Below are 11,410 nucleotides of genomic sequence, written 5' to 3' on the forward strand. Positions count from 1 at the left end.
CGTGTGCCAGGCTCAGGGCTCTGTGTGTGCCCATGGCTACCAGTTCCCATGGGCGTGCAGGGGTGCTGTGTGTGTGTGTGTCCCTGGCGTGTGCACACCTATGCACACACGTGTGTTGTGTGTGTGCCCAGGTGTGTGTGTGTGTGATAACGGGGTCACACACACGGCACCCCGAGCTGACCCGACCTCACTGAAGCCGGGCGGTTCCGATGGGACGCGGACGGTCCATCCAGGACCCAGCGGTGCCCGCCCGGTGCCGGCCCGGCCCGAGCCCGGCGGGGCCTGGCCGCCCGCCAGCGCTTTCTCATAAACCACATGCTGCCGCGGCGCTATAAAGGGGAGCGCGGCGGCGGCGGCGGCTCAGCCCGGCCCCGCTCGGCCCCGCCGCTGCCGCCTCGCCCGCTCCGCCCGGCCCGGCCCTGCTCCCCCGGCAGCCCCCATGCCCCACGTCGGAGCCAAGGTACGCGGCCCCTCCCGCTGCCCGCGGAGAGACCCCTCCTCGAGCCGCCCCCCCGCCCCCCGTGCGGGAGCGGCAGCCCCGGTGTCCCCGTGTCCCCCCGCGCTGGGTCCCCTCCCCGGGAGCTCCCGGCTCCGGCCGGGGGATGCTCCAGCCCCGCCTCGCTCGGCGCTGCCAGGGCCGGACCGGGCGGCTCCAGCCCCGTTCCCGGCTCCAGCCCCGCCACCGTTCCCGGATCCGGCCGGGGAGGCCCCGGTTCAGCCCCGGTTCAGGCCGGTCCCCGGTGGGGCGGGGGGATGCTGCAGCCCCCGCTCCATTCCCGGACCTGCGCGATCAGGCTCCGGCCCCGTCCCGGTCCTGGATTCCAGCCCCGGCCCCGCGGGGCAAAGCCCCGTCCCGGTGCCCGGTTCCAGCCCCGTTCCCGGCCCCGTTCCCGTCCCGGCCCGTTCCCGCTCCCGCTCCCGGCGGGGTGAGGCTCCGTTCAGCCGTGGCCACATCTCGGCGGTGGCCCGGGCGGCATCTTGGAGTTTCACAAGAGGGGAGGATTTCTGGAGCCCATCCAGGGGAAATTCCCCCCCACCCATCACCCCGACACCCTTTCCGTGCCGGAGCCCCGCTGCGGGAGAAGGGGCTGCGCCCCCAGCCGGGGTCCCCTCCGCCCCCCCGGCCGTTCTGGCTCCGGGACAAGCCCCGATCCTCACCGGGGTCCCGCCAGGAACCGGGGCCTCCCCGCTCCTCTGCGGGGGGATTGGGAGGGAAATTTGGGACGAGGCCAGAGCTGCTGCATGGAAAGAGCCCGGCGGGTGCAGCTGGGGGGGTCCGGAGGGTGGGAAGAGGATTTTTTGGGGCTGGGTGGGTCAGTGTGTCAGACGGGCTCTGCAGAGCCAGGGCGGAGGAGGAGATTTGCAGAGACGGAGAAATGGTGCGGGAGAGGGGACAGGGGAGAGGGGACAGGGGAGAGGGGACAGGGGAGAGGGGACAGGGGAGAGGGGCCGGCTGGGGAATGTGGAGGTGGCCCAGAGCCACAGCCAGCCTCGTGTCACCGGCCTTGGGAAATTCCCCGGTGACCCGGTGCTTCTAAAAATAGCAGGATGGGGAGAGGCTGGAGGGGCTGGAGGAGCCCGGTGGGATTATCCCGCTGGAGCGAGGCCAAGCGCGGCTCCCACAGGGGTGGGGGGCGCTGGGGAGGGGAGGGGGCTCGGCCTGTGTTTGCCTTATCCCTGCTGGCTTATCAAACTCCCCCTGTGCCGGCTCAGGTGTGTCTGCTCCGCTGCTCCCTGCTCTCCTCCCTCCTCCTCCTCCTCCTGCTCCGCATCCATGAGACGGAGCAGAACAGCTACTGCCAGCAGATCATCACGGAGAGACACCTGGCCGAGCTGGAGGAGCTGGTGAGTGCCCCCCGGGGGCTCTGCGATGGGATGGGGCAGTCCCAGCCTTTATTTAGGGCTGGGATAAGGGAACGGGGCGGTTTTCAGCTCCCCCGGTGCAGTGATGGTACCCAGGGCTCGGCATCCACGGCCACAAGGGACCGGCAGCCCCGGGGGGTGACAGATGTTGTGCCTTTATCGCGGAAAAGTGGCAGCAGGAGGGATGAGAGGAGACAGGAGCAGCAGCGGGGCCGGGGAGGGGACAGGAGGGGGGCTGGCTGTGCTCGGGGGGCGCTGGGGAAGCAGCCCGGGGGCTCTGGCGCTTTCCAAGCGGCGGCGCAGGGGTTAAGCGGAGGAATCCGCCCGCATTCCTGAGCCCAGCTGCTTGCCTGGAAGCTGGGCTGGCAACGGGGCTGCGGGTGGGTGGCGGGCAGAGAGGGGGGCCCGGCCGGGCCGGGGGCCGGTCCTTATCCCTTATAGCCCGTGGGCAGCTCGGGGGGCTCGGAGCCACCCCCGGCCCGTCCATCGCGGCTGGATCTCCCTCCCCGCGGCCCCTGGCTCACCCCCGGGCCGGGAATGACGCGGATGTTCAGGGGAGAATCGGGGGCACGCAGGGATTTATTCGCAGGGTTGTCGCAGATTAAATTCTGCCCTGCAGCGAGAGACGGGAGCGGCGGCCCCGAGGGCTCCGCTGGGGGCTCGGTGTAACCGTGTCCGGGCTCGCTTCTCCTCTTCCTCCTTAACCCCGGCCCGGCTTCCTCTGCCCGAGCCCCTGGAACATCCCTGGAGCCTCCACTCTCCAGCCCGGGATTAAACCCGAGCCCGCGGTTTATGGGAGGAAGGGGCTGGAGCAGGTTTGAATGGGAGATGTGGTTTTCCTGCCTCTCCCGGCTGATGGAGGAGCTGGCCCTCGCTCCAGCGCCTGCAGGATAATGGAGCAATTGTTTCCGGGCCGGCATCCCGGGCTAGGAGGGGAATTGCCGGCCGGCAGCTCTGCCAGCCCTCGCCTGGGAGCCTTTGGCTCGGGTGGGTTTTCTCAGTGCCTTTGGAAAGGGTCGTGGCCGGCGTGTGTGAGACCCCGGGGGATGTGTGAGCCCGGTGTGCGACCCCGGGGGGTGTGTGAGCCCGGTGTGCGGCCCCGGGGATGTGTGAGCCCGGTGTGCGGCCCCGGGGGGTGTGTGAGCCCGGGGTCAGGGCAGGATGCTCTTTGTGCAGGATTTAGAGGAGAAAGTGCTGCGGGGGAGACCCGAGGAGAATTAAGCAGGGCTGGGCTCGGCCGTGGCGCTGGCAGGAGGAGGAGGAGGAGGAGGAGGAGGAAGAGAGGCGGGGTGGGAGCAGGCAGGGGAAGGCAGGAGCAGGTTTTGTGATTGAGGAGTACAACACCCTGATGGGAGCAGGAATCCTGAGCTCACCCCCGCCACTGCAGAGACCTCAGGGACGAGCCTGTGTGAGGAGGAGGAGTATGGGATGGGATGAAGCAGGGATGGGGGCAAAGTCCTCATAGCCCTGTGGATTTGGGGGTCTCAGGCACCCCTTTGTGCCCAGAGCGTGGCATTTCTGGGCCAGGCTGTCCCTGGGGATCTGGGGTGACATCCTGCCTTGTCCCTCCAGGCTGACACCCAGATGCAGCACCCGGGCAGAGTCTCATTCGAGTTCATTGACAAGATGCAGTTGGTGAGTGGTTTCTTGCTGGGGACAGCAGGGGACAGGGAGCAGGGCTGGCTGGTGCATGGTGGGAGGTCCCCAGACCCCCAATCTCCCCTCTTATCTCCCTTTGCAAGAGATGCCCAGGAGGGACCCATCCTGCTTGGCCAGGCGGCTTCCAAGTCCCAGTCTGGGCATCCTGTGGGATTGTAGAAAGGAATTTTGTGCCTCAGTTTCCCCCAGGCAGAGCAGGATGCCAATCCAGTAACCGCTGTCACTTTTTTTGGCGGGTCTGTGTCCTTGCAGAACGACTCTGTCTGCTACGTGAAAGCTGCCTTTCCCCTGATGGGGAAGATCCTGGAGAAGACAGAGTTCAAGGAGAACTCGTCCAATGCCCGGAAGATGCAGACGGTGCGCAGGATGTACAACCGCATCGACGAGAGCGTGGACCCCTGCATCAGGGAGGAGGATGATGAGGAGAGAACGGTACAGCGTCCCCAGACTCGTGGGGGTTTGGGCCTGGGACCTCATCCTGGGGAGAAATGGGGTGTCAGGATCATCCTGGGGTGAAATGGGATATCCAGATTTTCCTGGGGTGAAATGGGATGTCCAGATTGTCCTGGGTGAAATGGGATATCTGGAACATCCTGGGGTAAATGGTGTGTCCAGAGCATCTTGGGGTGAAATGGGATGTCTGGATCATCCTGGGGTGAAATGGGGTGTCCAGAACATCCTGGGGTGGGTGTGTGGCCATGCAGGAGAGCAGAGGTGGGGTGTGCATGGACACTGATCCACGAGGAGCCAGCAAATCCTGCCTTGGGAGCACTGTGGGATCTGTGGGGGTGACACTGGGTCAGTCATGGAGCTGATGCTGAGCCTGGCTCTTTCTCCAGCTCTCACAGATGTGCTTCAAGGAGTTCACCACCTCCCCCTACGAGATGCTGGTGCTGGTGAAGGATTTCTTCCAGGACATCAAGCGTCTGCTGCAGAACCAGGAGACTTTTGAGAAGGATTGCAGCCGAGTCTACCGCAGGGCCTGCCCAGGTCCCAAGAGTGCTGGATCCTCACCAGGTGAGATGCCAAGGCTTGGCCTCTGCCCAGTAAACCTGTGCCAGTCTGGGGGGCTTGGCCTGGCCTGCATGGAGCACCTTCAGAGTCGTGTGTCTGTGGATGTGGCACGTCTCCACCTTGGTCCTTTTCTCTGTGTCAGCGAGCTCTGCATTGGTGTCAAGGCAGAAGGGGCTGGCTGCCATTTGTAGGTGGGATTTGGGCTAAATCCTGCTGGAAGCAAAGCAAGGCAGAGATGCTGAGGGGGCCAAGGAGGCACCAGGCTCAGCTCTGTCTCAAAGCCCCGGTGCCGGGTGGAGCACAACGCGGAGCAATGGAGGGACTGCTGTGCCACCAACACGCTGCATGACCTTGGCTGTGTCACTTCAGCTGCCTCGTGCCTCAGTTTCCCCTGGCCAAGCCTTCAGGGAGAGCGTTGCTGCCGGGGTGGAAGAGCCCTGTGTTGCCATCTGCGCTTGCCCAGGCCCGTGCTGTGTTTGCATGGAGGAGATGTCTCGCTGTCGTCCTCGTGTGGGAGCTGTGCCATGTCCTTGTGCCCTGGGGGATGTTAAACGTGCCTGTCTGGCTCCTGCAAGTTGTGAATAACCCACTGCCGTCAGCTCAGGGCACCCGGAGACTCGGGTTTGCTTCGTCCCACCCGCTGCTTGTCACCCTTGTGCTGCCTGTCCCCTGCCTGTCCCCTGCCTGTCCCCTGCCTGTCCCCTGCCTGTCCCCTGCCCTCCCATTTTTTGAGGGGCTGTCTGACCCGCTTGCCCGGGGCTGCGGGGAGGGATGGGGGCAGTGCCCCTGACCTCAGATCTGCTGCCTGTGCCCCTCTTGGAGGCTGCTGACCCCACGGCTGTCTCTTCTCTCTCCTTCTTTCAGGTGTGGGGACAGATCCTGACTGCAATTGCCTGTCCCCTGCCCTCCCTTCTGCCACCCAGCCCTCCCTCTCTGCCGCCACTGGCAGGGACATGGCACCCGCTAGCACCCAGGTCCCTTCCAGCCTCCTCCATGCCACCCTCGCTGACTTAGAGGCCCCATCTCAGCCCCCCAGTAGCACGGACGGGGGCTCAGGGACCGAGGAGGTCCCGCCTGCCGGGGTAGGTGACACAGCGCTGCCCTTGTCCCCCGGGATGAAGCAGACAGCTCCGGCCAGCAGCGGTGACGCCCTCAAGGATGCGGCCAGGAGGCTGAGCCTGGCACTGCGGGACATCCCCGTCCTCCGAGGGGATGGAGAGCTGGTGGAGTGGGGCACCGGCCGCCTGCCGCAGGATCCGGGCCAGCAGCGGGGAGGCTCCATCCCCCCGGAGCAGCGCGGGGGGCTCAGGACCAGCCCCCCCCCAGCATCGCCCGGCCGAGCCCGAATCCCCCTCGGCGCACCGGCAGAGCCCGGCACACAGCTCCGCTTCTCCAGGATGGCCCCCGAGCTGCGGGCCCCGGGCAGCCCCAGGGCCAGCGGGGCCAGGGCGTGGGGCTGGGGGCCGAGCCGCCCGCGGGGCCCCGAGGATGGCCCCAGGCCCGGCCCCAGCTTTGACTCTGCCTTTGTTCTGGGCGCAGAGCAGCGCAGGAAGGAGCCGCCCGCCAGGGAGGGCCGCCAGGAGCCCCTCATCTACATTACGGTGGCCAGTGTGGTGGCTGTCCTGCTGGCCACGGGAGGCCTGCTCTTCTACAAGTATAAATCCAGGGTAAGGCCCCGGCCTGGTCTCCTCCCCGGGCACCGAGATTCTCTCCTGCCTCAGTTTCCCCATTGGCTGTTGGCCGGTGTGGGTTGAGCCCCGTTTTCCCCATCATTTCGAGGCTGGGGGGACAATCGGTGGTGCTGACTGTGCTGGGAGGGTGTTATTTGGGAGATTTGCCGCCCTGTCTCTGCAGCCTCCTCCCCTTCCCTGGGGCTGATTCCCCATTTCCCCCAGGGCTCATTCCCCATTTCCCCCAGGGCTCATTCCCCATTTCCCCCAGGGCTCATTCCCCATTTCCCTCAGGGCTCGTTCCCCAGGGCTCATTCCCCATTTCCCCCAGGGCTGATTCCCCATTTCCCCCAGGGCTCATTCCCCATTTCCCCCAGGGCTCATTCCCCCAGGGCTCATTCCCCATTTCCCCCAGGGCTGATTCCCCATTTCCCCCAGGGCTCATTCCCCATTTCCCCCAGGGCTCATTCCCCCAGGGCTCATTCCCCATTTCCCCCAGGGCTGATTCCCCATTTCCCCCAGGGCTCATTCCCCATTTCCCCCAGGGCTCATTCCCCCAGGGCTCATTCCCCATTTCCCCCAGGGCTGATTCCCCATTTCCCCCAGGGCTGATTCCCCATTTCCCTCAGGGCTCAATCCCCATTTCTCTCCCTCCTGGCAGGTCCTGGAGCGGCCGCTGGAGGATGGAGAGGATGACCCCGAGGAGCCGGAGAGGAGGTGGGTGTGACAACATCCTGCTTGGGGGGGGCTTTGGGGACCCCCACCCTGGGCCACCCTGCCCTAAACCCCCCATTTCTGTCACAGGGCGCTGCAGGGAGCGAGGGAATGTTCAGAGCTGGAGACTCAGGATCTCTGAGGTGATCAGGAGGGGCTGGGTGGGAGCTCGGGGGGCTCTGGTCCAAACTGCCAGGGCAATATTGTGTTCCTGGACTGTGCACCCAGCGGTGCTGACCTTGGCCGTGGACAGGGAAATTCTGGGTGGGAAGACACGGACAGGAGCAGGTCTGAGCCCCGGCGCTGCCAGCATGTGGTTTCTCAGCTCGTTAATCCATTACTGGCCCTTTCTTAATATACATAGTGTTTTTTCCTGTGGTTTTCATGTGTTTTTCCCCATGCTGCCCTTCCTGGCAGAGCCCCAGCTCCTGCTCATCTCTCTCCTCCTTTTCCCAGGGCCCCAGGCAGGATGTGAAGCTGCTCGGGGGATGGATGTGGATGGAAGGAGGGTTGGCACGCGCCAGCCTTGCCGCGATCCCGCCGCGATGCTGACACTCCCTCTTCCCTTGCCCCGCGCCCGTGGCCAGAGACGGCAAAAAAACTCCCTGGCAGGGACAAAAGGATGGGGGGACCTGCCCTGAGTGGGACCCCCGGGCACCAGGCAGTGAAGGGCTGGAAGGTGTTTGGACCATGACTGCAGCTTTGCCAGGACAGCGGCGGTGGCTGATGTGACACTGAGCAGGGCCATGGAGATGCTGGATATGGGATATGGATCCCACTCGATCACGGCCGGCCCTGGATGGACATGGAGGGGATCAGCTCCCCAAATCCTCTGGCTCTTCTCCCGTCCCAGCAGACTGGGTTTGGCGCAGCTCCCGTCGCCCCCTTCGCCCTGCCTGTCCTGAGGCTTCAACTGGAGCATCCTGACTTGTGGGAGAGCCAGTCCTGAGACACCCAGCCCTGACTCGCGACTCGAAACCCTCACACTGTGAATATTTAAAGCCCACCCGTGCCCGTATCCCTGCGTGGGGCTGGGTTTGGGGTGACCCTTGGCACCGTCCCAGTCCCTCCCCATCCTCCTGTTGTTAGGGCTTATTTTTTATTTTTTTTTAGAAAGAATGGATGAAAGTCTTTATCCTGCACAAGTGCTCTGGGGGGGACTGTGTGCCCCTCGCCGCGAGCTGGCCTCGCTGGGATTCCATTCCTTTGGTGACTGCGCTTTGGAGAAGGGAATGGGGCTGGGAAGGATGGGATCCATGTGGGTGTAAGAGCTGGAACTGCCCCAGCTGGGCACCCTGGGGCTTCTTGGCACAGCTCCACCTCCTGGGCTTTGGGAAGAGCCCAGTTTGGGACGCACCAGCCCTGGAGATGCCCCAAAATCCAATGGCTCCTTCCAGCCCCGGATGAAGCGTGGCCCGCGCTGCTCTGGGAGTTTCAAGTATTATTTTTATATGAAGGATGAAAATATGGACAAACCCAACTGTTTTTAAAGAAAGCATCACTATTAATTTGGTGTTTATATATATATATATATATATATAAAATGTGTATTTATGACTGGCAGAAGGAGGGGGTTCCTGGGCGAGGGACTGGTGTAAATCAGGATAAAAGCCCTGGTGCAGCAGGAAGTCTGGGACCAAACTCCTGGTGGTGTAAGTCACCAGTTTACACTGTGGAGGAGCTGCTCCTGGGGGAGAAATCTTGCCTTTACCCATGTTGGATTTATTTTGCCTTTTCTTGTTGTTGTCGTTTGGTTGGGTTTTTTGGTTGGTTTTGGGGTGGGTTGTTTGTTTGGTTTTTTTTTTATACAATGAAGTCCTGAAATATTTTATACAAAGGCATTTAAAAGTCTATTTAAAGAAAATAATGGAAAACAACCTGTATATTTAATATTATTAATAAACAGAGAAGTGTAGCTTGGTGTAAGTCTGGGATGCAAGGGGGGACTGGAGCTTGTGAATCCCCTGTCCCAGCCTTGGGGTCTCTGAGAGGGGCTGACTCCTGGTGCTGATACCCTGACCTGCTTCCCTGTGGATTCCTCTGGGAGTTCACGGCCACAGAACGAGGGCAGAGGGATGATACATCCACCCTTCCTGCCCCCAGCTCCTGCCAGCACCGCTGGGAACTCCAGGCACTGGCCCTAAAGCTGAGGCCCCCAAAATCTGTGTGAATGGTTGGGAAGCAGCTGTTTAAAGCAAACACACTTAAGGCAAAGTTTCCTGGAGCACTTTGCTTAGAGTGACAGCACTGGAAGAGGCATTTCCTTCCCTCCAGCTCCCCCGCTGCCCTTCCTTCTTTCCAGGATTAGGGGAGCCCCACATCCCTCTCTCCCTGCACAGATCCAGCAGCTCCAGGGGGCTCCCACACCATCCTGGGTCCCTGCCAGCCCAGGGGGGTGCAGGGTGAGCACCCCCATGGCTCATCCAGGGGGGTGGCAGGGGCAGGAGGGGCTGCAGGAGCCTTTTGCCAATGCCGGGTTGAGCTGCTGCCCTGTTTGCTGACAAACAGGATTCCTCGAGGGGAGCTGACTCAGCCCAGCCCTTCCTCTCCCCAGCAGCAGCCGGGGGTTTCCCAGGTCCACATCCCCTTCCCAGGGAAGTGGGACCTATATATATCCTGCTGGCTCCGTGCCACCCTCATTATGGTCACATTTGGGGGGGATTTGAGGCCGGAGGCTGCTCTTAGGGGTGGGCGCCGTGCCCAGTTTGGGGGCACCGAGGGCAGAGAGTGCTCCAGGACGCTCCAGGATGCTCCAGGCAGCTCCAGAGCTGCACAGGAGAGGGTGACTGGAGCTCAGTGATGGCAGTTTGAAGCTATGGCAGAGCTGTGGGGCAGAGGTGGGAACATTCCAGGCTGCTGAGGGGAGTGTGAGGAGCATCAGTATCCACCCCCTCTGTGCTCACACCCCACAGCCCCTCCTCATTCCTGACTTTTCCTGGCTGCTCCGTGTGCTGTAAAAACACCTGGAAAATGCAGGAAGAAAGCCAAACTCTGTCTCCCTGCCCTGCCCTGGGGTTTGGGCCAGGAAGTTCCCTCTGCTCCTCATGTTCCCAGCTGGTGGCGTTTCCCCACCCTGTCACTGGCCTGGGTGGGAGTGGGGATGTGATTCCCTGTCCTGGACACCCTCCACCCTCAATTCCTGCAATTTGGGGGGGCAAAACCCGCTCTCAGGAACCCCACAGCTGGGAAGGACACAGAGCTACATCCCTGTCCCTCAGCACTTGTAGGGGAGGGTAGAAAAGAACCTCCCACCTTGGGGAGGAGGGTGGTGGCACCCGGGGGTCCCAAATGGGTGTTTGTACTGCAAAAAACTGCTTTAATGGGATGAAAACAGGAGATTTGGTGGAAAGGATGGATGGTGGGAAAGGAAAGCATAAGCAAGAGGCTCCTGAGAGCTTGGGCTGGCACAGCCTGTGGTCAGCAGCACCCACCCCAGGCTCCTGAGGGTCCCCACATCCCTGCTGCCTGCGGCATTGGCAGGGCTGCGACATCTCAGGCTCATCCTGTTGCCCCAAACAAAAACCTCCCAAGCGCTCGGAGACACCACCAGACGTCCTGAGACCCCTCCCAAGAGCCCCCGGAGGGCTGTGGCAGCCCTGGGAAGGCTCCCCAGCCTTGCCGCGGGCACCGCAGAGCTGCTGACGGGGCAGAAGCGGCGGAAAAGCCCCGGGGCTGCGGTTCCCGGGGCACGGAGGGTCCGGGACAGGGGTTTGGCCCAGGAGCTGCTGCAGGATTTAGGTGGCCAGAGGCCGTTTTGTGGCCAGACAAAGTGATTTTGGTTAAAAAACCCCCGTTATCTGCATTTTTCCCTGGGGTTTTAACCCACAGAGCGATGTTTTCCCGGTTTGTGTTTTAAAGGAACGTCCCCCGGGGAAAGTGAAGGGGGAAGGGGGCTCAGCCCCCTCCTTGTGGGGGATTTGGGGGTGGGCTCGGGGTGGCCGGGGGTCAGAGCCTTCAGAGCTGCCTGGCCTGGGATGGTCCCTGGAGGGACTCAGTGGAGCCGGGGACAGCCCGTGGTGCGGATGGAGCCTCTCGGTGTCCCCGGGGACAGGTTGGCTGTGTTCCTGCCCGGGATGCAGACCCCACTGCAGGAGGGTGCGGAGGGAGCCCTGGCCAGGCTCGGCAGCCCCAAAGAGTGCTCGGCCCCCCCAGGCCGGGCTGGAGATACGGGCTGGAGATACGGGCTGGAGACACGGGCCGGTCACCGGTGACCGCTGACCCGGCGGCTCCGCTCGCCTCGTTAATGGCTAATGAGGCCCGGGAGGGCACTGCCCTGACCCCGGGCTGGCGCTGGGCCGGGCTGCGCTGCCAGGAGAGCTGGGCCTGGCCCGGGGCTGAGCCTGGCCCGGGCTGGGCTGCCAGGAGAGCTGAGCCTGTCCTGCGGCCCCGGGAGATGGAACCAGGGCTGGGCACACACATATGGGGCTGTCCACCCACCCAGCTGTGGCTGGAGACCCATACAGAGCTGGACACCCACACATCTGGGGCTG

General features: G+C 63.2%; 1 protein-coding gene across 3 annotated transcripts; it reads left to right on the forward strand.

Annotated features, from left to right (window-relative positions):
- The first annotated feature begins 417 nt into the window (after positions 1-417).
- Positions 418-8,796, forward strand: CSF1 (colony stimulating factor 1). 3 transcript variants are annotated; one of them, XM_083878647.1, is made up of 9 exons: positions 418-460; positions 1,714-1,845; positions 3,436-3,498; positions 3,775-3,954; positions 4,362-4,539; positions 5,401-6,203; positions 6,868-6,923; positions 7,011-7,063; positions 7,377-8,796. In XM_083878647.1, the coding sequence occupies exons 1-8, from the start codon at positions 440-442 to the stop codon at positions 7,060-7,062; spliced, it is 1,485 nt and encodes a 494-aa protein (XP_083734773.1). In that variant the 5' UTR covers positions 418-439; the 3' UTR covers position 7,063; positions 7,377-8,796. The 3 variants fall into 3 exon arrangements, with proteins under 3 accessions (XP_083734773.1, XP_083734775.1, XP_083734774.1); XM_083878649.1 differs by having other exon boundaries at positions 6,076-6,203; XM_083878648.1 differs by lacking the exon at positions 418-460 and adding an exon at positions 1,208-1,379.
- The last annotated feature ends 2,614 nt before the right edge of the window (positions 8,797-11,410 follow it).

Source organism: Zosterops lateralis (genome assembly GCF_965231275.1).
Source record: "Zosterops lateralis genome assembly, chromosome: 26".
In the NCBI taxonomy this organism is placed as follows: domain Eukaryota; kingdom Metazoa; phylum Chordata; class Aves; order Passeriformes; family Zosteropidae; genus Zosterops; species Zosterops lateralis.